Below are 24,758 nucleotides of genomic sequence, written 5' to 3' on the forward strand. Positions count from 1 at the left end.
GTGGGAGGCAAGGAATGTGAGGCAGGTAGCCTACACCACAGTCGTGTTGATTAGAACTCCTCTTCTCTCCTCTCAGACCTGCTCAACAATCCTGAATACAAATGTTTCTCTCTGGGTTTCCACGCTGTCTGCGCTCCCCGATACTGGCTGTTTTCAATCAAATATACCTCTCATTAGCACATATTCGTGTCTTTGCAACATACAGCATCTTCACACTTGTTTAATCGAGTCTATTCTTTAAACTCTTTGTCCCAGTTTGACTCCTTTGAAACCAACTCAGGCTCTTCCTCACAGCCAACTACAAAGCCTGAAACTATGTAAGCTGCTGACAGTCATGTGTCCACAGAGGACACAAAGAGAGAAAAAGACTTTGATTCAGTCCATTGTTGACAGAAAAGATGGGCAGCGCAGGGAGGGAAAACAGGCCCGGCTCTCTGATTTGATGGATGTTTCTGATGTAAACTGGTAAGAAGGTGAGTGCATTTATGTGTGTTTGTCCAAACCAGTGTGTTTCCTTATCCCACTCCGCATCTGCCTCATACAAAAGATTCAGGCCAAGGCAGCAACATGGTAGTGCTGGAAGAGAAATAGCTTTTCATTTTCGCATCGGTTATTTATTATGTCTTTGGATATGCCGGCAGTGAGAAAGAAAGTTAATCAGCCACTGTTACAGAAGGCAGTATAAGAGGCAGACTGTAATCACCTGGTGTTTAGAGAAAGTGAAAGAGGCAAAGGTCGAGGAAGTGGATCAGCAAGAAGAAGTAAGTGGAGAAAACTGGGGAGTGGGGGTGTTGAAGACGCTTTTGAGGCTTTGAGTCAAAATGATACTGTTTCTAATCATACTTCTTCTCCATAGATGTTGCTGCACAGGTAAGTCGGTTTTGTGTGTGTGTATGTGTGTGTGTGTGTGTGTCTGTTTGCGATGTTGCTAAGGGAGCCAGAAGCAGAGCAAAGGTTAGCAAACCAACGATCATTAGGACATTTTTGATGTGGTCACCAAGCGCCCATGAAAGCATTATTTCTATGACATCGTGCAATACAGTTTTCAGTGCATGCAGTTAAAGTGGTGCTATACACCTGGGAATAGGTTTAAAGTAATTAACTGTTTTTCTATGTTATGACTTCTTTGGTCTGACATCACAGAGTTGCACGCACATGCAAACATACACTTTTTTTTCAGTCTCTCGTACTCGCATGTTTCAGATGTTCACTCCTTCTTGCTAAAGCAGCCTCTTTAATTTACTCATTCAGCATATGAACAAACACACACATGCACACACTCTACATTATGATAAGCACCATATTCCTTTTATGAGCCTAAGTGGAGCTACTTCTCAAAGCTGTCAGAGTGTTTCTTGTTGAAGTAGCACCCTCTTGCCATAGCTGATGCGAGTGGCCGTTTTAAGCCTGGACCCGGGTCTCGGGGGACTTCACCTCTCATTGCTCCCTCCACTCCCCATTTCCAATTCAGTTGCATGCCAGCAATAAAACATTTTATGGCCAGCCTTCCAACTATTCTGAGATAGGATCTCAGTCACCAGCCCTGCTCATAAATATGGCCTACATCATTTATGTTCCCTTCTTAAATTGATCCAGATCTCTTCTTCATCTGTTTCATGGATGTCACTCTATGAGTATGTGCTCAGAGTAAAGAAAGAAAGAAAAGGGGGGGGGGGGGGGGGGTCATATTTGCGACACGGCCAAAATAGATCACAAGCATCATTGCAGATTTAGTTTAATTGTTCCAGCAGTGCTGTCTCTGTTTTTGTCCTCTTTAAGTTCTGATCTGGCAGCCAGTCTGTCCTTTCCATCTTTTCCTATTAAATGTCTTGTTTTTAAAGATGTCCTCTCAAGCATCTGCAGCTTTCACCATCAATATCCTTGGCCCAGGCTGTTTTTCCTCTATCACTGTGTCATCTTGAAAATGGTCTTTTAAACACTGTCTTTTAAAAGTCAGGGGGAACGATTGGGCTCTTTCTTTTAAAACTGCGGTCTGGTGGTCTGGCACCACCCACACTTACATCCTTGCCTCAACAACCTGAACCCCCCCCCCCCCCCCCCCTTTCCTTGAATGGCAGAGTCTAGGTAATCACTGTAATTTACGCAATCTATACATTAAAAGACCCCAGCATATTCAAAGCAGAGGAAAGGGACGTTTCAGGGGAATCTGACCCGGGATCCAGATGCTGGAATTAAAGAGCTGTGTGTGTGAAGAGGTATGCATGAAACTGCAGGTTTTCTATACATTTAAAAAAAACTAGTGTTACATGAAATTCTAAATGAAGATACATTCACCATTAGAAAGATATGTTAGCTCTTCATAGTTGATATAAATTCAAAATAAACAATACTACTGTTTCAGCGACAAACAGAAATTATTATTCAGAAGATGGATTCTTTTTAGATTTGCGGAGATTTGTTTTCCTTGTAGAGAAAGGATAGAAGGTCTGTTTAAACAGACCACGCAATGGAGGAAGGCCACCCTGCAGCACAGTTTCCGCTGATACATGATCTCAATGTGTGCACAAGTCACCATCTGCTATACTATAAATATCACATACGTGTACACTCACTCTTCAGCAGAAGCCAAGTTAAGTTCCTGTGACTATTTTACTTGGGTTAAATGAAACATGTCAAACTTCCTACCCTTAAAGGTAGCGGATAGTCCAGATATACTCCATGCAACACTGAAATAAGACGGATCACAATGTTGCATGTCAAAGAAATTATTCTCTTGCAGAAGTGAGTTGTTTTGTTGTGCTTTTCTCTGTTTCCCAAAGAGGCTAAAGCACCACTTGATACATGGATGATCCATGCTGAGTCCTAAGCAGCTACCAGGTGTTTACACTAATTTGACTTTCCCAGCTAGACTTTCTCTCTGGGGCAAACCCATAACAAATGAATACTCAGACATGCTCACACAAGTTTTCCTGCTCTTGCACATGCCACTGGTATTTCCAGTTCATGTGGTGTGGGCTACATCATGTGAGGCCTCTCTACCCAGATTGCTTTTATGATTTTATTGCAGTCTTGATTAAGCACATGTGACTAACTGCAAACCAATGTTGGCAACGCATGAGCGGTTGGCAGAAAGCAGTGATCTTCTAGAAGAATTGTAACAACACTGCGTTCAAGAAGGCGGGAGCTGTTCACCGGGAATTTGATGCTTCTGGCCGTGCGGAACAAAGTTGGCCCAGCTCACCTCATTTCACACATTAACTGTTATGTTTGCATAGAAGAGAGGAGACATTTTCATTCTGCAGGCGGACTCCACTACCTCACAGAAGAAAAATGCTAACCCTGCTTCATTTGCCGCAGAAAAACGGGCCAAGTTGACTTAGCCAGAGAGGGAAAATATTGGGGTCTTTTAAATGCAAAAATTCAGGGGAGGGAAATGGAAATGTGACCGTTTTCCTGACATAAAAAACAGAAGACATCAAGACTCAATTATGATGTTCTCAAGACTAAGCTGGACTTTGTTCCCTTTCATTCTTTTTTGAGTGTTTGTCCAAGAGATTGGTGGGGGGACGAAATTGAAAGGGACACAGTAATGATTAGTAAAATGATGGATCCCAGCATAAATTGATAGTTTTTTTTTTTGGGGGGGGGGGTTTCTTTCTGTTAAAGGGACTGCAGCTTAAAAAGATCCAGAAGGCACATACCACATCAAAGAATAATTGAGATCTCTATCACAATCACACATAAAACAGGGGAGTCAGGGAAAGGTACTGCAGAAGGGAGGGGGAAAAAAGGTGTAACATTTAAAATCATAAAAATAAAAAATAAAATAAAATGGGGTTTGTGCATTTTCAAGAATTATTCTATGATGCTGTGCAGCTCCTGTGTGGTCCTCTTTTTCTGTCCCTCTCCCTTGCTCTTCCTCCTTCTCTCACACTCACTCTTCCCTCTTTTGTGGCTCTAAGCCTATGAGCTGGCTTGGGCCCTTCCTTACTACACACACCCAGCGGGGCTTTATAAAGGCAGGGCCGGAGGTCTCGGCAGCCACACTCTCTGTCTGTGCCTCCTCTGCCTTTACGTCTGCACTGAAAGCCGGCTGTGTCAATTTCTCCAGCTTCCAGGTCGTGTGGAACAGAGATGCTGACACCACATAACAGGGTCCCCAGTCTCCTGGTTATCCTGCTGGGCCCCATCCTGATGGCTGTCAGCCGGGCCGCTATGGACAGCCAAGGTGAGGAGACGTCAGAGTTATTATTGCTGCCTGAGGTTGGGATATTAGTAGCACTTTGTGGGGAGGAAAATGGACACACAGACTCGAGCAGGTAACCTCAAACTGGGACTGGGTATGTGAGTAAAGACAGACTGCTTTTGAAAATGCAGGTGTGTGGGTGCCAGTGGCTGAAGATGAACATAAGCTGGTGTCAGTATATTTTTGTCTGTGTCTACTTGTTTATGTAAACTTTGGGATGGACTGTTTGTCTTTCCTTGTTTTGGTGTGTGGCAAAAGGAATTTTCTTTTTTAGCTTTGTTTTCCCCCTAGAGCTTCTCCGTGAGCATGAATGGATAGATATCAAAGTGCCTTCAAGGCTGTTTTTTATCACTTTGACACCTTTTAAGAAACCTGTTTTTCTTGTCTGAATCAAGGTAAAGTACATGTGCATATGTCAGGGCATTAACCTTAAAGAGAGAAAAATGTGTGCTCACGCACACACATGAATTCTTATGAAGTTCTGCACATGGAACCCCCCCCACGCACAAACCCTAAACAGTCAGCCCCACACGCATGCCTGCTTGTTTACCTGTAAATCTCTGAGATCTACTCATATCCAAGGCTGCACCTACATCTCATTCATTCTTTCTCCATGCATGTTTCTATGGAGCAGCCCTATATGAGATTGAGAAAGAGCCGGCATATTGGGATGCACAAGCAAGGGCGACACTGGATGCTGCGCTCAGATTACGTCCTCGGGAGCACCAGGCCAAGAACATCATCCTGTTCCTGGGTGACGGTAAGCTCCTGAGAAATCAATCTTTAGCCACAGCTGTGGCTAAAGATTCAGTAGAAAATGCATTACTTTCACCTTCACTGACAAACATAGCAAAGTGGATGATGTAACAGTATTTCTAAATAATTATAAAACTGTTTTCAAAGTGGGCAAGCAATGTGAGGTTTTGGGGTTCTTGTGTTTTTTTTGCCAAGACTAAACAGAAGGATCAAATATCATTCAGCAATTACCAACAAATATGGTTCAAATATTTGGGAAAATTAAGCTTGACCGCAGTGCTTTGGAACTTTATGGGCGAAATATAGAATAGGTGGAAAAAAATACTTGTACAGACATATGTTGGTGTAGCATTGTGATAGACATTTAAACTTTAAATGGCCGATTTTCATTTTTTAACACTACCTGCGCTGACAGGTCAGAGGCTGTGTTGTCTTGCAGTGAGGTGTTGGCAGCAGATCCTTTCATTCCTGTGGGTTGAAAGGTGAGGCTTCTGATAATCAGGCTTGCTCCGGTCTGCCCCAGAGATGCTCCATCAAGTTTTGGATCACGGGAGGTTGGAAGCCTTTGGCTCTTTGCTGTGCTCCACGAGCTGTTCCTGAACTTTTTCTTTCTGATGTCAATGGTTGTTAGATTGTTGGGCTGGTCACGTTGGTCAAAGACCGACGAACTGCAGGTGGGGGGTGTGGATGACCTGTTAGTGGTTTTAATGTTGATGTGTGATCAGTGTACAGGAGGCAATGAAAATCTTTTGTCTCATTATCTCATTTAAAGTACTGGGCCACTTTTAAAACTGTATTTTTATGAATCTTCCATTGTGTCCATAACTCCGATTTTATTTTAAGGAAAAGAACAAAATCACTGAGATCCACATCCTGAGAACAGCTGGTAGTTGGTTTGGCAGAAAAAAAATTCTTTCCAGTCCACTGTGACCAGGCACACATGTGTCACAGTTTAACACCTTTGCCTTTTCACGGATAGGATGCAATTGGCAGTCAGACATCAGCGATGCTGTTGTTGTTGTTTTTTTTGTTTTTTTTTAATAGTGCAACAATTAGCAATGTTATAATTTCTATCTTGACCTTATAATGGCAGCATTGTCACACAGTTAGAGTATTCAAACCCAGAAACAATGATTCAGACATTTATTTATTTGGATTATTCTGTGTTCCATTTACCTTGGACGTTTGATGGTGGGCTTAGAGTGACTCCCACTCCTGAGTTGAGATGTTCCAGTTAGAAAGTCACAAAATCAAGGAAAATAAGTATTTGCTTTGTTCCTTAGCAAGGTAGAGCCATTCATGTATCTGGTGTGTGACCCACTCAGCCACGGTGTCACCAGGTGCCACTCTAGTCAGCTGCCAGCTGGAAACTGAGGCTACAGTCTTTACATGCTATTTTTGACAACCCAAGGTTGGAAATGTGCTGCCTGGTCTGATGATTTTCGATTTCTGCTGCAACATTCAGACGATAGGTCAGAATTTGGCATAAACAACATGAAAGCATGTATCCATTCTGCTTTGTATCAACAGTTCAGGACACTGGTGATGGAATAATGGTGTGGGGATATTTTCTTGCCACTGTTGTCACACAGTTTAAGTACCAGAACCCAGATACAATGATACAAAACTGTGTAAGAGGCTTATACTGTACTGCATTTACCTCTGAAGACAGATGTCAGAGCTGGGAGCTGCGTTCCAGTAGTCATTTCGGAAAAGCGAGGAAAAACAGGATTTGTTTACTGTTTGTAAACACAAGATTTGTTTACTGTGTGTAAACACAAGATTTGTTTACTGTGTATACTTGTTTTTTGCCCTGAAACACACTGCCCCAGCACATTCGTGTATGCATGAGGTTTATGTAGTGAGTTACAAATACACAGCAGTGATCCTACAGGTCACAAGTTTTACAGTTTTACTAATGTTCCCATGCACATCCGCCATCTTGGATCGTTAAATCAGGGTTAGTCGTGCCGTCCTGACTTTCTCAGTTGAAATTCTGATTTGAGGAAGCATTCCAGTCGAAGATTGTGACTGGGAACTTGGAAATTCCACTTTCCAACTTCAAATGGAATTCCCATTATTGACATAGCAGCATAGCACTGCTTCATCTGAGATTAATGTAGTTTCATCTAAAGAAAAAGAAATAAATCGGATAAAAATGTAAAACACAAACAAAAGTGTGCATTTTTTTCTTTCGCACAGCTCTTACAGAGCCATTTGTTTCTTTTAGAGTGCATTGTTTGTTGTTAGCAGTTGTCTTTTAGCTACGCTGCTACATTAGTTGATACTCTAAGATAACTTCGCAGTGGGGGCGCCACCTTAAAGATCCACTCTTGAGATAACAAAGTGTCCTTCTTTAGCGCTGTAGTCTGACACTGCAACATCTACAGACAGCTATTGACATTTGAGAATAATTTCCATCTGCATTAGATTTGGCTGGAAATTGTTCTGCCATTAATTGTTACTTTTATGACTGGTGAGGGATTAAATCAGTTTTGGTAAGAGAAGCTGATTAAAGGCACAAAGATGTGAGAATGTTTTTTGTGTTAAAGACAAACAATATCTGCTTTAAATCATACCCATCAAGTCGCATTTCTGGGTGGTCGGTGAGCTGAGTTTTCTTTACACATCTCTCCTGCCCTGCTTTGCCCTAAGCCTGTTCTTAATTTTATGAGTGTGACTTTTAAGGGAAACTTAAATGCACCACAGTAGGGTTTTTAAATACAATGGTAAAGGGCTTACGGCAGCAAAGGAAAACTTGTAGGCACCATAGCAAAAACAGGCAACAAATTGATTGTTTAGTTAAGGAGGTACAATGCTTCGGGCTTCTCCAGGAGTGTTCAGATATGCATGCGTCATGGGTCAACCCTGTTTTTGACATTGCTTGGTAAATTGTGACAGTTTAAATAAAGCCTACAAGTTCCTGCATTTATACTGGAGAGCAACAAAAAGTTAAACATGCTTGTACTATTAAAAATCACTTTATCCATAAAAGCCACGTAGACAGATATGAAAACGAATGTGTTTGAAAAACTAACGGTAACCTCTGAGAACTAGAAGACAGACTGTTTCTTCTATCAAAACATGTCACTGTGTTTTCATTTGAAAATATAAAATGTTAACGTTTTTTTATGTAACACATAAAAACAACAAAAGCTTAGGATTAAAGCTGGTCTGGTGAAATTTATGAATATCTAGATCTAGATCTAGATATTGGTGTTTCCATTTGAGAGTCTACAGGACATACACTGAGGCTGGGTTTTAGAAATACAACATGGTAACATGAGATATGTTAACTGTGACAACTCTAACATCTAGTTTAAGGTGTGAGAAGTAAATGCATCACAGAAGGAACTTGAAATGTTAAAGTACTGTTCCTGTCTGTGTGATGATTGTATTTTACCTGAGCTACTGTGAATGTTGTAAAAGCACTGTGACAAAGAGAAAGTACGCATTTGGGTAAACTGAGCTGGAACTTCACATATTGTGAGTTTTTTTTCTTTTCTTTGAGAAAACTCATAAACTCCTTGCTTATTTAAGTAAGTAATTCACACAGATATTATATGTTTAAAGGATGAGCTTAACAGTCAAGGAAGTGTCCTCAATACAGCCTGTACACACTTTGACATAGATGTAAGAGGACTGATAAAAGAAGGTAAAATAGTAAATAAAACAAATAGTTATGTCTATAACTTCTGTTCCCTGAAGGAGAGGAACGAGGTACAACACATAAGTATGGGATATCACGCCCTCGCGTGTCCTGGCTGAAGAAACCTTTATTCACGCCCTTAAGGCAGATGACGTGTGATGACACGCGCACGGCCCCGCCTGCACATATAGCCCCTGTCATCACAGTCATCCCTCAGTTCCATAGCCGCTCTTCACCGAGCCAAACTGCTCAGTGGGGCACCTTGTGTTGTACCTCGTTCCTCTCCTTCAGGGAACAGAAGTTATAGACATAACTATTCATTCCCTTTCAGTCGATTCACTCAGTACAACACATAAGTATGGGACATATATACACGCCCCGCAGAGCGGCCACCGAACCGGAATCGGACCACCACATCCTTAGTGAGTGGTAGACCCAGCAGAAAGGACAGCATGAGCCACCGAAGGGGCCAAGGACTCGCTGCTAGCAGGCTGATTATCTCTGCATACCACGACCTTGTGGGCCACCAAGGGGCCACTAGAATCAGAGAGAGGGAATACCGACGCACTCGCTCTAGAACGATGCACCCTTGGGCATGCGTCCATGCCCAAGGGTGCATCGTGGTCGATTATGGAGAAGAACAGGGGGCAGTGAGTATTTACCCTGGAAGCAAAAAGATCTATTTGTGTTCCTCCCTGCCTGTTTATGTAAGACACCACTGTTGAATTGTCCGTCCTGACTAAGACATGCTGGCCCTCCAGGACTGGACGGAAATGCTTTAGAGCTAAGAACACTGCTAACAGCTCTAAGCGGTTGATGTGTAGCTCGCGCTGGGCTGCGGACCAGATCCCTCTCACTAATGCACCCTCGCAAAGCGCTCCCCACCCTCTTAGGGAAGCATCTGTGGACACCACCTTGCGAAACAACACCCTCCCAATCCGAGAGCCCTGATGCAGCAGCCTGGGCTCCCGCCAAGGACGGAGAGCTAGCATGCAAGACGCGGTTACCGGCAGCCTCCTCCGGAGCTGACGCGATGCACACAAACGGTGAGAGAGAGTCCAGCGTTGAAACGCTCTCATTTTTAACAGTCCAAGTGGCACCACGGCGATCATAGATGCCATCATGCCCAACAAGCTTAATATCGTCTAGAAACGCAGTCTGCATCCCAGCTGAAACTGAGCGAGGCAGCGATGACACGCGGCCACTCTGTGCTCCGACAAATATGCGCGGCTGGAAAGCGAGCATATTTTCAAACCGAGAAAAGTAATCTGCTGACTGGGGATTAGCGAGCTCTTTTGAAAGTTCACAGAGAACCCCAGTGTCTGAATGTGTGACAGAACCAGCGACAGTTGTGTCTCTGCCTGCTCTCTGGAGCAAGCTACGAGAGCCCAGTCGTCTAGGTAGGCTAAGATGCGGATGCCTCTCTCTCTGAGGGGCGCTAGCGCTGCCTTGGCACATTTTGTAAAGGTGCGAGGAGCGAGCGACAGCCCGAACGGCAGCACTAAGTATTCATAGGCTACGCCCTCAAATACAAACCTCAGAAACTGCCTGTGTTTCGGGTGTATAGCCACATGAAAATAAGCATCTATTAGATCGATTGTTGCAAACCAATCTCCCGGGCCGACTGCATTCAATAGCTGTCTGAGTGTTAACATCTTGAACCTGTACGTTCGTAGATACGTGTTCAAGACTCGCAGGTCGAGGATGGAACAAAGCCCTCCTTCTTTTTTTGGAACAACAAAATAATGGCTGTACCAACCTTTGTCTGTCTCCGAAGCAGGGACCACTCGTATTGCTCTTTTCTGCAATAGCGCCTTTATTTCCTCTCTGAGTATCATGGCCGCCTCGGTGTTGACAGTCGTGTTTACGACTCTTTGGAAACGAGGCGGCTTGACCCGGTAACCCATGGCAATGGTTCGCAGCACCCACGGAGAGGGGGCGCAAGTGCGCCACTGAGGGAAGTGAGCAGCCAGCCGGCTGACCTGCAGCACCGTCGGCAGGGCGTTGTCGCCCCCCAGTTTGTCTGCAGGGGACTGCATCACCTGCCTGACCTGGCTCATTCTGCCTGCAGGCTGAGCATTTGTGATTGTTTGAGAATAAACAACACTCTTTATTGATTGTAACATGGAAACATGTACATTCATACATTTTGTTGGAGGCACCTTTTCTCGATGTGGTCACCTGAACATTTAACACACCTGAACAGGGAGTGACCTGAGGCATTTTGTGTGCAGGGGTTTTGTGCTTGGGAGACAGTGTTAGGAAAGTGCAGCGCCTTCTGGGGCTGACAACCTGAACAGAACTTAAGCGGCACCTCTTGTGCAGCAACAGAGGGGTAAAAACAGCGTCTCCCTGCTGCTGGACCCCTGCTGGACCCCTTCTCCACTTGAAACCACAGCTAGGAGGGCTGAGGCTGAGGCGTCGGGTCCCGCCGGGGGCCCGAGGGTGGGCCTTTGCTCCAGGCCGACTGGCGTGGAGCTCGGGCCAGAGGATGTGCTCTCGCTGGCAGCACACTCACTTCAGCAGTGGTGCCAGTCTCTTGCTAGTCGTCAGAGGAGCGGTGGGCCTGTGAGAGCTAGCTGCGGGCTTGGGCTTGGGCTGACGTCTGGGGATGATGTCGCGCAGAGCTTCCGTCTGCTTCTTCCTCAGATCGAATCTAGCCTGAATGGCTTCAAGTGAATGTCTGAATAACCCAGCCGCAGACACTGGTGCGTCCAAATATATAGCTCTGTCCCTATTCGGGACGTCAGAGAGGGTCAGCCACAGGTGCCTCTGCGCCACTACTGTCAAAGCCATTCCTCTGCCCAGGGAGAGCGCTGCACAGCGAGACGCACGGAGGATGTAATCTGTGGCGACTCTGACCTCGTTAAGAAGAGGTGCCAGCGGGCTGTCATCAGGAACCAGCGATCCGAGCACCGCCAGGCACATTGCCTGGTACGTCTGGAGCATGGTGACGGAGCTCATGGCATGAGCAGTGCCGGCCTGAGCTCAATAAATCCAGCTGCGAAGTAGAGAATCTGCCGTACTTGGACGGCAGAGTTGCGGGGCCGCCGACACCATGGTTATGGGATAAGCAGCCAGAGACGGCTCCATAGGGGATGGGTTAGCTAAGCCAGCCCCCTCGGCGCCGTCCAATTCCTTGTACGCGGGTAGACAGAGGTTTGTCCCATGCTGTTAGCTCGCAGAGAAAGTCTGGGAACATGGGAAGGCAGGAGGAGAGGGCCAGTCCACCTGCAGCTTCTCAGCAGCACGGCAAAACAGGGAAAAAAAGAGAGGTGTCATCGTGGCCAAACGGCGCAGCAGCGGCGGCACATTGGGCCGACAATGAGCTCTCCTGCTCATCCTCCGACAAACCATGGATGTCCAGGCCGATGTCCAGTACGTCATCGTCTTCCTAGGGAGCGCTGGCGGGCTTCAACCCAGGCTGAAGCCCGTCAGCGCTCCTGCATGGTTTCGGCTCGTCATCGGCTAACCCGTCAACATATTCCATGCGGTCAGCCCAGCTAATTGCGGGGACATCGACCGGAAAATCCTCGTCTTCAGACTCGGATGAAGCCGGGGCTCCAGACTCTGAAAGGAGAGGGTCATGCCGTGCGACAGCCAAGCGTCCCAGCACTTTTTCCACAAACGTCACCCGTCTTTCCAGGGTCGAGTGCCGGAGCTGGCAACAAAACGCACAGGCTTCGGGCCCCAGGCAGACAGGGCAGGCATCGTGCTGGTCGCTGTCGTGCAAAGAGAAACCGCATCCCTGAGGACAGGGGCGAACAGAAGATTTCTGCTTTGCTCGCTTCGGTTTGGAGTCCATTCCAAAACGCAAAGCAAAACGCTGTACGGGAAAAAACTTGAAATTAGCGCTCCGCGGGCAGCCTACACACCAACTGTTCGGTGGAGGCTAACACCAACAGGGGCAGTTAAGCTAAGTTCAAGTCGGCAGACAACGGAGCTAACTACCAGCAGCAGAGGTGTTCTCAGCGAGGTGAAGAGCGTAAGAACTGAGGGATGACTGTGATGACAGCGGCTATATGTGCAGGCAGGGCCGTCCGTGTCATCACACGTCATCTGCCTTAAGGGCGTGAATAAAGGTTTCTTCAGCCAGGACACGCGAGGGCGTGATATCCCATACTTATGTGTTGTACCGAGTGAATCGACTGAAAGGGAACCAAAAATGTTAATTGAGTCATTTGATTTATTCTAAACTGCAACATTACTTTCTATACAGGGAGTGCAGAATTATTAGGCAAGTTGCATTTTTGAGGAATAATTTTATTATTGAACAACAACCATGTTCTCAATGAACCCAAAAAACTCATTAATATCAAAGCTGAATGTTTTTGGAAGCATTTTTTAGTTTGTTTTTAGTTTTAGCTATTTTAGGGGGATATCTGTGTGTGCAGGTGACTATTACTGTGCATAATTATTAGGCAACTTAACAAAAAACAAATATATACCCATTTCAATTATTTATTTTTACCAGTGAAACCAATATAACATCTCCACATTCACAAATATACATTTCTGACATTCAAAAACAAAACAAAAACAAATCAGCGACCAATATAGCCACCTTTCTTTGCAAGGACACTCAAAAGCCTGCCATCCATGGATTCTGTCAGTGTTTTGATCTGTTCACCATCAACATTGCGTGCAGCAGCAACCACAGCCTCCCAGACACTGTTCAGAGAGGTGTACTGTTTTCCCTCCTTGTAAATCTCACATTTGATGATGGACCACAGGTTCTCAATGGGGTTCAGATCAGGTGAACAAGGTGGCCATGTCATTAGTTTTTCTTCTTTTATACCCTTTCTTGCCAGCCACGCTGTGGAGTACTTGGACGCGTGTGATGGAGCATTGTCCTGCATGAAAATCATGTTTTTCTTGAAGGATGCAGACTTCTTCCTGTACCACTGCTTGAAGAAGGTGTCTTCCAGAAACTGGCAGTAGGACTGGGAGTTGAGCTTGACTCCATCCTCAACCCGAAAAGGCCCCACAAGCTCATCTTTGATGATACCAGCCCAAACCAGTACTCCACCTCCACCTTGCTGGCGTCTGAGTCGGACTGGAGCTCTCTGCCCTTTACCAATCCAGCCACGGGCCCATCCATCTGGCCCATCAAGACTCACTCTCATTTCATCAGTCCATAAAACCTTAGAAAAATCAGTCTTGAGATATTTCTTGGCCCAGTCTTGACGTTCCAGCTTGTGTGTCGTGTTCAGTGGTGGTCGTCTTTCAGCCTTTCTTACCTTGGCCATGTCTCTGAGTATTGCACACCTTGTGCTTTTGGGCACTCCAGTGATGTTGCAGCTCTGAAATATGGCCAAACTGGTGGCAAGTGGCATCTTGGCAGCTGCACGCTTGACTTTTCTCAGTTCATGGGCAGTTATTTGGCGCCTTGGTTTTTCCACACGCTTCTTGCGACCCTGTTGACTATTTTGAATGAAACGCTTGATTGTTCGATGATCACGCTTCAGAAGCTTTGCAATTTTGAGACTGCTGCATCCCTCTGCAAGATATCTCACTATTTTTGACTTTTCTGAGCCTGTCAAGTCCTTCTTTTGACCCATTTTGCCAAAGGAAAGGACGTTGCCTAATAATTATGCACACCTGATATAGGGTGTTGATGTCATTAGACCACACCCCTTCTCATTACAGAGATGCACATCACCTAATATGCTTAATTGGTAGTAGGCTTTCGAGCCTATACAGCTTGGAGTAAGACAACATGCATGAAGAGGATGATGTGGACAAAATACTCATTTGCCTAATAATTCTGCACTCCCTGTAATACCATTTTTGTGACTTTACATTCTCACTTCCAAATGATTGTTGTTGTAATTTGGTGACGTATAGATAAAAATGAACTGAAACCTCTGCTTACTAAGGGGTCCTTTTCATGGTTAGTGTGCAATGAAACAAAAGGAAAACTTAAATTTCACTGTAACCCTTAGTGCTTTTGTGTATAAAAGGGCAGTTTGGAAGTTTAAATGACATTACAATTGTTGTACATTACTCTAAAACCAAAGCTATAAGATTGACTTTAAGATTACAACCTGATTTCAAACATAATCTAACATAAACATTCTTACCCCTGGAAAAAGCTCTAAGATATTAAGAGAATATGCCAAATGAGATACAGGATGGCAAAAAATGTATCTTAAAATGAGCTCTTTTGAGCTCTTTTTCATTAGAACAGTAAAGTACCACAACAAAGAATAAGTACACATATGAGGAACAGGTATCACTGCTTTAGAGTTTTCTTGTGTTGCATGCAAAACTCTTTCTTAGTCTCCTCTCGGCATTTTCTTATTTAAACATTGGTGACTAAGAATCAAAGTCTCATTGAAATGTATAAATGTATCCATCACCTTTTGAATGTGTGCTATGAACAATTAAGGCATTTCTCAAGAAATAACAGGGGGAATCGAGCCCCCTTACTATCAACCTTATAAAATGTCCAGTGAATGTGTATAATGTAGACTGACCACGTCAGTGACCTTTGGTCATCAATCACTGTCTCGCAGGAATGGGCGTGTCCACAGTGTCAGCAGCTCGAATCCTGCGAGGTCAGATGGATGGTGGATCTGGAGAAGAGACGATACTAGCCATGGACACCTTTCCATACGTGGCCCTCTCTAAGGTGACAAAACAGCACTGCTGACCTGCAGGTCATCAGTTATTATTCATCAATTAATTATTCATGTGTAGAAAGAAATTCAAAATAGCCAGTAAAGTGTCATCCTATAACCTCAGCTGCACTTCAAATGTATTTTACATTTTGTATTTTATTAATAGTTCTTCTAAGTTGCTTTCTCCACTCATGAGAAGTAGAGTAACTTTTCCAATGTGTGCTCTTGTTCTTCTGTGGCCTGTACTGAACTGTATCCACTCACATTACATCTAATGCTCTTTTTTTTTAAACTTTTTTTCTCTAGAGTTGGTCAGTTGGTTGCTAGGAAAAATGCTTTTATGTAATTCCTTGGAAGGTTGGAATACATATTAACCAGTAAATAGCTCTGTATTTTCAAACCTGCAGTAAAACATTTCTTACTGTGTTTGAAAATTATTGCATTTTACTGTTACATTATCCTAAAAAAGGTGTTCCTCCTGGTGAAGAAAGTGACAAAGCAGGGGGGAATTTTCACACAAATTTCAAAACACATTACAGGTTAGCAACAGCTCACAGAAACGTACCTTTTCTCTGTGGCCTTTGAGTTTTTCCCCACTCTCACTCACATTCTTGTAAAATGTGCATGCGTGTTTGAGTGGGTGTTTATGGTAGAAATACAGTCGCCTGGTAAATCAGTACAGAGAGACATGAAGTAGAACTATCATAGAGACAAAGACAGATGCACTGCAGGTGAATACCCCTTTATAAGGAAGGCTGATCAGGGGCTTGAACGTGTCTTTTTATTCACATGCTTCGTTCCCTTAACACGACACATGCCACTCAAACTCTCATGTGAAAAAAGAAATCCTAATGCAATCAACAGCTGAAGTGAAAATGCTGACACTGTGGTAGAAAATGTGAACACAGATTTAAACTCATCATCCTGGATTGAACATAATCCCTAAATCACTGTGTGGTTGAAAGAAGGAATCAGTGTTTAGTGTCTTTGGTGCCTCTGATATCCCAACCTATAATCAAAAAGAGAACATATCTGATATAACACATTCTAGCTGGCTCCATCTTTTAGATCATCCCCAGAAACTTTTGCAACTTAAGTGACAGTCATTTCAACTTAACACATTAGAACATGAAGCACATTCAAGCAATTTTTCTCAGGGGAAAAGCAAAAATGCTACTTTCAATATGCAGTGAATGCATAAAATATCTCAGCTCCCCAAATGTGCATGTGCAGATTTCACTTTTAAAAATAATGACATGGTCCATCTGTGTTTGATGCTATCCTGTTTTAATGCTGTTTTTGTTTCTACTCTGTAGACCTACAGTGTGGACAAGCAGGTAGCAGACAGTGCCAGCACTGCTACAGCCTACCACTGCGGTGTGAAGGCCAATGCAAAGACAGTAGGACTCAGCGCTAAAGCGGTGGCCTACGAGTGTAACACCACCTTTGGTAATGAGGTCTACTCAGTTCTGCGGCGCGCTAAAGCACAAGGTAAAGACAGTTGATTGCTTGGTCAAGTAGTGAGTTTGCTGTGTAAAGGACAGGTCAACCAGTTTGTTTTCTTATCTTAAGATATGTAATGCTTTAAAATAAAATATGTGGAATAAAGCAATAATCTGACAAGCTACTTCAGTGTTGCTTGCCAATTACGGTTCAACGTTCAAAAAATATATATACAGTTAGGAGAACCACCCACGCTGATCTGCCTTGACCTTTGTGCCTGTGGTCACTTTATGACATGCAATTTGTGCAGGGTTGTCTGTCAAGGCATGTGCATGTTTCAAGTGAATTTGCATTGTTGTTTCCATCGTGTCACAACATTAGATTGAGTTTGCTATATTTTTTGTCACATATATGTTTATTTGCATCATGTGTCGATATACCAAATCGTTTAATGCACCCTTGGCTGCAGGGTAAGGCCCCTGGTAAACCAAATATGGCTGAGGTAACACAGACCACTAATGTTTTCTTCATAGAGGTCTACACATAGTCTAGCTCAGGGGTCGGCAACCTGCGGCTCCAGAGCCGCATGCGGCTCTTTAGTCCTTTTAGTGCGGCTCCGTGTGGTTTGGGAAAATTAATTATTTTTTTAAGTAATTAGCTGAAGTGTATTTTATTTATGTTAGTTCTTTTTTAACTTGTTGTTCTAAATTGGAAGATTATTGTGATATTGAAATATAAATATAAAATTATATTCTATTAGTTTTTGATCGCTCAAAATAAGCGTCACACTTGTGGAAGCCGGTGTACCCGCCGAAACGCCGTGCATTTATCGAGACTTTCAACCCCAGGTAAGCCAATTATGGATCTTCGGATCTACATTATGTCAGCAGCTCTTCTCCACCGTGAACTATATTAAAAACAAACACCGCTCACGCCTCATAGATGAAAGCTTACAGTCCTGCGTAAAGATGAAAGTCACTTCGTACAGCCCCGATTTGCAGACGCTGTGCGCAGAGGTTCAGGAGCAGAAGTCCCATTGTAAACATACCACGGCAGACCTGACGATGTTTCCATGAACATGCTTTTCAGCATCTCTTTATTGACCACTTTTCACACACGGTTGCCGTACACATACAGCCAGTGTTAAAGCTCACAACCCGACACATACCAACACAACAGCATAGATAGCACAGACGTTAAGGTGGCGAGGCGTGATTGCTGGTGCCGCTCAGGTGCGTCCGCCTATTTTTCATTTTTCAGCAGCATAGTGCTTTTTTTCCAATTATTTTTTTTTAAAAATCAGGTCAAGGCTCCAAAAGCCCAAAGGTGATATAAAGGTGGTGGCTCACAACAGTTTTTGTTTGCTACATGGATCATTTTAGTTCAGCTGGGTGTCTTTCCTTTTGTTATATTTCTTTAAGAGTTTAAAATGTGTTAATTACATAAATAAAATGTAATTTTCTCTGTAGCACTTCATGGATTTAAGCAACACACCTTAGTTGTTCACACAAAGCATAAAGGTAAAAAATATGTATATATACATCTATACAGTGTTATCTTCATTTTAGATGTCAAAAAGTATTTGCGGCTCCCGGTGTTTTCTTTTGCGTGGAAATCGCGTCCAAATGGCTCTTTGGGTGCTAAAGGTTGCTGACCCCTGGTCTAGCTGCTCAACTAGAACTAAATTGCCTTGGGAGACCCTGCTGGGGGCAAATTGCCTCCAATAACATAACTGCTTGAGAGGGCACCAAAACCACCCCACCATGATAAGGTGTTCATTAAGTGGATTGTTCTTTTAAGGCAATTTTTTAAAATTGTTCTTCTATAATTATCAATAAATAAACAAACATGGAACTATCAAACCTGTCCACAGAGATAATGTATTGTACTGTGTTGTACTGTTACAAATGTAGTGTTGATAGCAGTAACTACAACAAATTCTATGAGCGTAACTGCTCGAAAACTCCAAATCTCACCTCCCTCTATCAAAATCATCTCACCATTGTCACCAATAAAACAGATAGTTCTTAGAATTGGAGTTCTCTGGCACAGAAGAAGACACAAACCCAGTTCTAACAGATTCCAAAACTATTTGGTACAAAGTACACAAAAAATATAATTTGTATCATAAAAATAATCATCTTTATGCTTTAATACCAAAATAAAAATTGGTACACAGACTGTGTGAGGGGCTCAGGGGTTGAGAAATGGTGTCAGAACACAAGATAATTTATTTGAAAGAGGTGATTTCATTTTATATGTTAGACTTTCTTGCTGAGACCCATCTGTCAAACCTGCAGCTCGAAGTCTTCTCTTCACAGTTAAACTGAGACTTGCTTACTGCAACCACTATTAAGCTGTGCTTGAAGCTGTTGTCCTGTGAGCTGCCTATCATGCAACCTGTTAACTCTCAGAAACGTGTCCTCTGATTCAGTTGCTGCTTTGGGTCTGCCAGATCTCTACCTGACAGAGTGTGCCCCAGTTTCTGAGTGCCTTGTGATGGTGAAGGAAACTGTACTCATTGACACATTGACCTTTTTTTGCATTTTCTCTGTGGGAAAGACCTACATTTTGAAGTGTTGTGATGGTCTGTCTCTCTTCCATTATTAATAGCCTATTTCTTGTCATTTTGTAGCAACACTTTACTTTCTGTAGTACAATACTGTTCAACTGATGCTCATGAGGGTATGGTACCACAGTGTGTTCCAACACTGCTTTTATGCAGACAGATGGGGTTGTAAGTAATCCAGAAAAGTTGGAACACCTGTAGGACTTAGTAGCACCAGCTTCTAAGGCTTCATCAACCTCCACTGCTGCCGAACAGCTTTAAATTGTTAACCCATTTTGTGTTCCATGAAAACAAAACATTTTGTATAATTCTGAAAAGTACATTACTTTTGGTTTTGGGTAATCTTACCTTTTTTTCTTTTCTTTTCTTTTTTTACATCTGGCAATTCACTACTTACCTTTGTACCATTTCAAATTATTCATTGGACTTGAACAACTTAAACAGCAATAACTGGAAGAATTAGGGTGTTTTAAAACCTTTGACCGGTAGTGTGAACTCCTCCACGCTGGCTGTATTCTATCCATTTTTCATTTGCAGTTTTCTATTGTTTTTCAGGTAAATCAGTAGGAATAGTGACCACCACCCGTGTCCAGCATGCTTCCCCAGCAGCCGCCTACGCCCACTCTGTCAGCCGCAGCTGGTACAGTGATGCAGATCTGCCTTCCAGTGCTCGCGAACATGGTTGCGTCGACATTGCCACCCAGCTAGTCACCAATGTTGACATTGATGTAAGAAAGAAAAATTGTTTGGCTCTTTTCAATCAACAAATAAGATATAACATCAATTGTCAGTGCAGCTATTATATAATAGGGTTTATTTAAATACTTTTATATAAATTGGTAGGGACCAGATAATTCTTTTATTATGCCCTGACGTTTAAAATCTTAGAATTGAAAGAGGGTGTGCTGGCCTGGTCTGTCTAGACTTTCACTAGATAGATCAGGCTGCACCCACCTGTTAAACAGGCCTCCTGGCCACCTCTTGCCTCCTTTGTTAAAAGGGTCACTCCCAGAGGCAGAGGGCTGTGAGGCACCGCCCAGCGGGAAACCCTCTACAGAGGACCAAACTTTTTTCTTTTGAGTTCTGTATGTCCGTTCAGGCACAGTCCATACTTGATCTGTAGGCAACTCAGAAGTGGAGGTCAGGGTGTGTGTGTGTGTGTGTGTAATTTCATATGACTCTACTTGATGAGAGCAGTACACAAATACTTTAAAGAAAAGATTGTAAGCTCGATCAGCCAGTTACACCTTGGCAAAGGCAAAACCCTGTTAGAACCCTGTTTTGCTGCACCACCTTCTATAAAATTGCAATAAATAAATAATGGAATTGATCTTGTTGGCCTATCTTTAATTGCCATATACAAATGAGCACTCTGTGTTCCCAGTTATTTTCCGTTGTGATTTCCAGAGTTCATGACTTTATCGTTTTATTTCGATTATCCTGTCAGATTATAATTAACAATAACTTTAAGGTCAGTACAAAGAAATATGAGGAAAGTTGGAAAAGCCAAACATCTTTGTGGTTCTGCTTGTTGTTGTTTTTTAAAGGTGATTCTCGGTGGAGGCAGGATGTACATGACTCCAAAAGGCACCCCAGACCCAGAGTACCCTACCTCCAGCTCCCGCAAGGGGGACCGCAAAGACAAGAGGAACCTCATTGATGTGTGGCTGAAGGCTAAACCAGTAGGATTATTGACAATTATTGTGCAAATATTTCCTCAATTCCCCCACAACAGCTCACAGAGTCACGTTTCCTCTGGTTTGTGTTTCAGAACAAGAAATCACGCTATGTTTGGCACAGGAAGGAGTTTGATGAGATAAATGTTAAAAATACTGACCGACTCATGGGTGGGTAACAAATATTGGGTCTGCTAATGAGCAGATACAGACTTACTGCAGAATATTAAATATATTAACATTGGTAGAAAGGTAGGGAAAAATTTAGTCATAAACCTGTTTACATATATCTAAGTTATTAAATCTTATAAATGCCTTAGAAAGAAGAGGAGTCCACTTAACCCAACTTTAATCTTTATAGACATGTAAATACTTATGATGTTGACTGGTATCATCTCTTACTGCTTTAGTGATAAAACAACACAGTGTGCATGACAGCAATGCAGCCGCCAATAGCTCAGAGGTGTTATCATCTTGTTATCAATGTTAGGCATATTACCCACTTGAATGATAAATTTAGAAAATTAGATCTGCTGCATTTAAAGGTGTTCTTACTTTTAAAACAAGCCATCGCAGAGAAGGCTTGACTAGCAGCTAGCAATTATTTCTTTAAAACTGTTAACTGCCTTATATATAACTTAAATGAGCAAGTGTACCAATTCTTAGATAGATTTTCATATTAATGATCTGAGATTGCAGTGCTGATTTTAACTCTACAGACGGGGTCAGAAGGTTTTAGCTGTTCAACTCTAACATATTTTGAAATTGACTTTCAGTTTCCATTTTTTTGTTTTTTTTTTGTTCTAACTGACAGTTTGGATTAACCACAACATTGCTGTGTGCTGCTGCATATTTTTTATTCATTTTGGTCCAACATGAACATTTTCTTCTTGTTTGTTCGTGCTTCTAGGTCTGTTTGAGCCCAAAGACATGAGATTTGAGGTTTTCCGAAATAGCACGCGTGATCCATCCATTGTGGAGATGACAGAAAAGGCTATTCAAATACTGAAGAAAAATCCAAAAGGATATTTCCTGTTTGTGGAAGATGAGTGCAATAAAACAATTTTGTAATGTAAAATCTCAGCAAGCACACTCATTTAATTATTTAGCTTGTGAATCCGGTGTAATGAGGTTTACATTAAAAATTAATTCCTTAAGTTGCAAGACAATGAAATAAATATTAAATGTCTAAATCTCTTTTCTGTTATCTGTTACGAGGGAGAATCGATCACGGTCACCACGATGGCATTGCCAAACTGGCACTGACAGAAGCTGTGATGTTTGACCGTGCCATTCATCGTGCTGCACAGCTCACCAGAGAATCAGACACGCTGACTGTGGTCACTGCTGACCACTCTCATGTCTTCACCTTTGGTGGCAACACGGCTCGAGGAAACCCCATCTTTGGTATGAGTCAAAGCACTGCCACGTGAAGGCATTGTGGGTTCAAACTAGCATGAAAATCATGCTCTGATGTGTGAAATTAAAAATACAAGGGGCGAGAAAAGGGGTAAAACAAAAAAAGGGTGCAGACGGACCACTTGTGAAGAATACTGGAACTAGCCTCTTCCTTACCTACATTCTTTTTATTTTTATTATTCAGGATTAGCCCCAAAGAAAGCTGACGACCAAATGCCTTTCACTAGCATCCTGTATGCCAATGGGCCAGGTTACGTCCATATAAATGGAACTAGAGAGAACATCACTTTGGTGGATTACTGTAAGTACAGATTAATATCTTTCAGCTGTGGCACTCGTCTGTGCTGATGTGTACACAGACACCTTGAAGCGATGCGGTTATGGTTGGCTTGTGCATGTTTCTCTAGGGAGCAGAGATAAATTATGATGGTCATTTTATTTACGGATTCATGGTTCTGTCTTCTGTTTAGTTCTTTGCACAAGTCTCCTGTACTTTGGAAGGTTAACAGCAATGTTCCTTCTCCTACACTGTGTGTTTTTGTCATTGCACAAGTGTGTGTAACTTAAGGTGAAAAAAAATGCCTTCTCTTTTTAATATACTTGTTCTGGGAACCAGTGTACACTGAGCCCACCTGGCACCTATCTCCTGCAAGTCAACATCTATATGATTAATGTAAGCGTATGAGGCCCAAAAGTTTTTGTGAGATGTAGAGATAAAAGAGAATAAAGGTTCAACCTTTGCACAATGCTTAAAAGGCCCCTTTAACCAGAGCAAACCAAAGACTGCAGTCATTTTCCAAATACATCCACTGGGGGTATTTTTACACGCTTTGCTTGACGTTAGTCGCTGAATCAAAGGGATTTAGATTACTTTCTGGTTTGTGAAAATTATATTATTAAGTTTGATTAAATAAATTACAGAGGATTTGAAAACACAGTTGTGCCACAGGATACATGAGGAAAGTGTGGTAATAGTGCAATCTAATGTATGTCTCTTATCCCATTGACAGTTTATGAATTTTTAAGTAAGGTAGAGTGTATAAGGTCATCATGGTGAATTAATGGAAACGCTGTATAAATACATCTACTTAGCCTGAAAGGTTGTTTGGTGACTGGCTACACATTTTTTTTTGTTTAGATGATGAGGAGTACATGCAGCAGGCTGCTGTGCCACTGGATGCTGAGACACATGGTGGGGAGGATGTGGCCATCTATGCCAAAGGACCAATGGCTCACCTGTTCCACGGTGTAAAGGAGCAGAATTATGTGGCACATGTCATGGCCTACGCTACCTGTTTGGAGCCTTACACAGACTGTCCTCCTCACACTCACCGTCACACTCATTCCTCCTCTGGTTCTGTGAACACACCTTCCAGCCTCTTGTTTTTCCTTCTCTGTGTTCTCTTGTTGTTCAGATGACCCCGCCCAATCCGGCACACGTGTTACTTTGTATAAATGTAGCAATATGCACTAAACACTCGCAGGGTATGCATGTGCACTGTATGTGCACAGGCTGTCAACTTAGAATCCAGGGATAAAAGTACTGTATTTCTTAAGAGAAAAAAAGATTCTCTGTACGTCCATATTTACATGCACAGTTAACCTAACATGCATGCAAACGTAGGCTTAACTTGCATGTGCTAACTCTATTCAGGTACATACCAACAGCTATGCAGGAACCTCAAGCTGCTACATATGCAAATTAACCATAATTCATATGTAAACAGCCCTCTGTGTGTTTCCACTGCAGAGTCATCAAAACTTGTTGTATTTTATTAAAGGCAATTACAGCCTATATGTACATATGTGACGTCTAACATGCACTAACTTTTTTCATTATTAAGTGTGAGTTTTGCCCATTATGTTTTTTCTCCAGTTAAATACATTCAGTGTAATCTAAAGCTTTGGACAGCATAAACTGAAACAAACAGATTTGAGCTCATTTTTTGTCTATTGGCCTATGCAGGGCACAGAGCTGTAACATGATCATCACTGTCCAGGTGAAATAAAATACTATGATGTAATCCTGAATTATGAGCCGTCATGGCGAGTACCAGCGTTATCAGACCTGAGAAGAAGTGTTAAAATATCAGCCCTTCATTATGTGTCTTGACCTTAATAGTTCCTAACCTTTTATGTTTCTCTGTTAAATTGCCTGTCACTTGATACCATAATCTATTGGATTGTAAACGAATGTATTTTATAAGCAAGTTGAAAATGTATTTTCATACTATTTCTTTTCCTACAGATGTGTAGGCATAGAACATCTGCTTTTCTTTGTAAAATCGTTCTCCATTTGATAGAAAATATTTTGGGTAATGCCCAACTTTATGGGTCATTTCATTTAATAAAGATTGCCAAGAAAGAGCATATGTGTTTTTACATTTTCTGGATTGGCTGTGTTCCAAAGTAAGCG

The 24,758-nt window shown here is 42.6% G+C and overlaps 1 protein-coding gene across 3 annotated transcripts; it reads left to right on the forward strand.

Moving 5' to 3' along the window:
• The first annotated feature begins 384 nt into the window (after positions 1-384).
• LOC120733964 (alkaline phosphatase-like) lies at positions 385-24,712 on the forward strand. 3 transcript variants are annotated; one of them, XM_040032509.1, is made up of 12 exons: positions 385-473; positions 4,073-4,189; positions 4,842-4,967; positions 15,131-15,246; positions 16,552-16,726; positions 19,803-19,975; positions 20,795-20,929; positions 21,019-21,094; positions 21,834-21,968; positions 22,139-22,330; positions 22,527-22,643; positions 23,481-24,712. In XM_040032509.1, exons 2-12 carry the CDS (start codon positions 4,096-4,098, stop codon positions 23,759-23,761), a joined length of 1,620 nt encoding a protein of 539 aa, XP_039888443.1. In that variant the 5' UTR covers positions 385-473; positions 4,073-4,095; the 3' UTR covers positions 23,762-24,712. The 3 variants fall into 3 exon arrangements, with proteins under 3 accessions (XP_039888443.1, XP_039888450.1, XP_039888434.1); XM_040032516.1 differs by lacking the exon at positions 385-473 and adding an exon at positions 633-761; XM_040032500.1 differs by lacking the exon at positions 385-473 and having other exon boundaries at positions 3,992-4,189.
• The last annotated feature ends 46 nt before the right edge of the window (positions 24,713-24,758 follow it).

This window comes from Simochromis diagramma, unplaced genomic scaffold, assembly GCF_900408965.1.
Source record: "Simochromis diagramma unplaced genomic scaffold, fSimDia1.1 OVJJ01000334.1, whole genome shotgun sequence".
NCBI classification, from domain to species: domain Eukaryota; kingdom Metazoa; phylum Chordata; class Actinopteri; order Cichliformes; family Cichlidae; genus Simochromis; species Simochromis diagramma.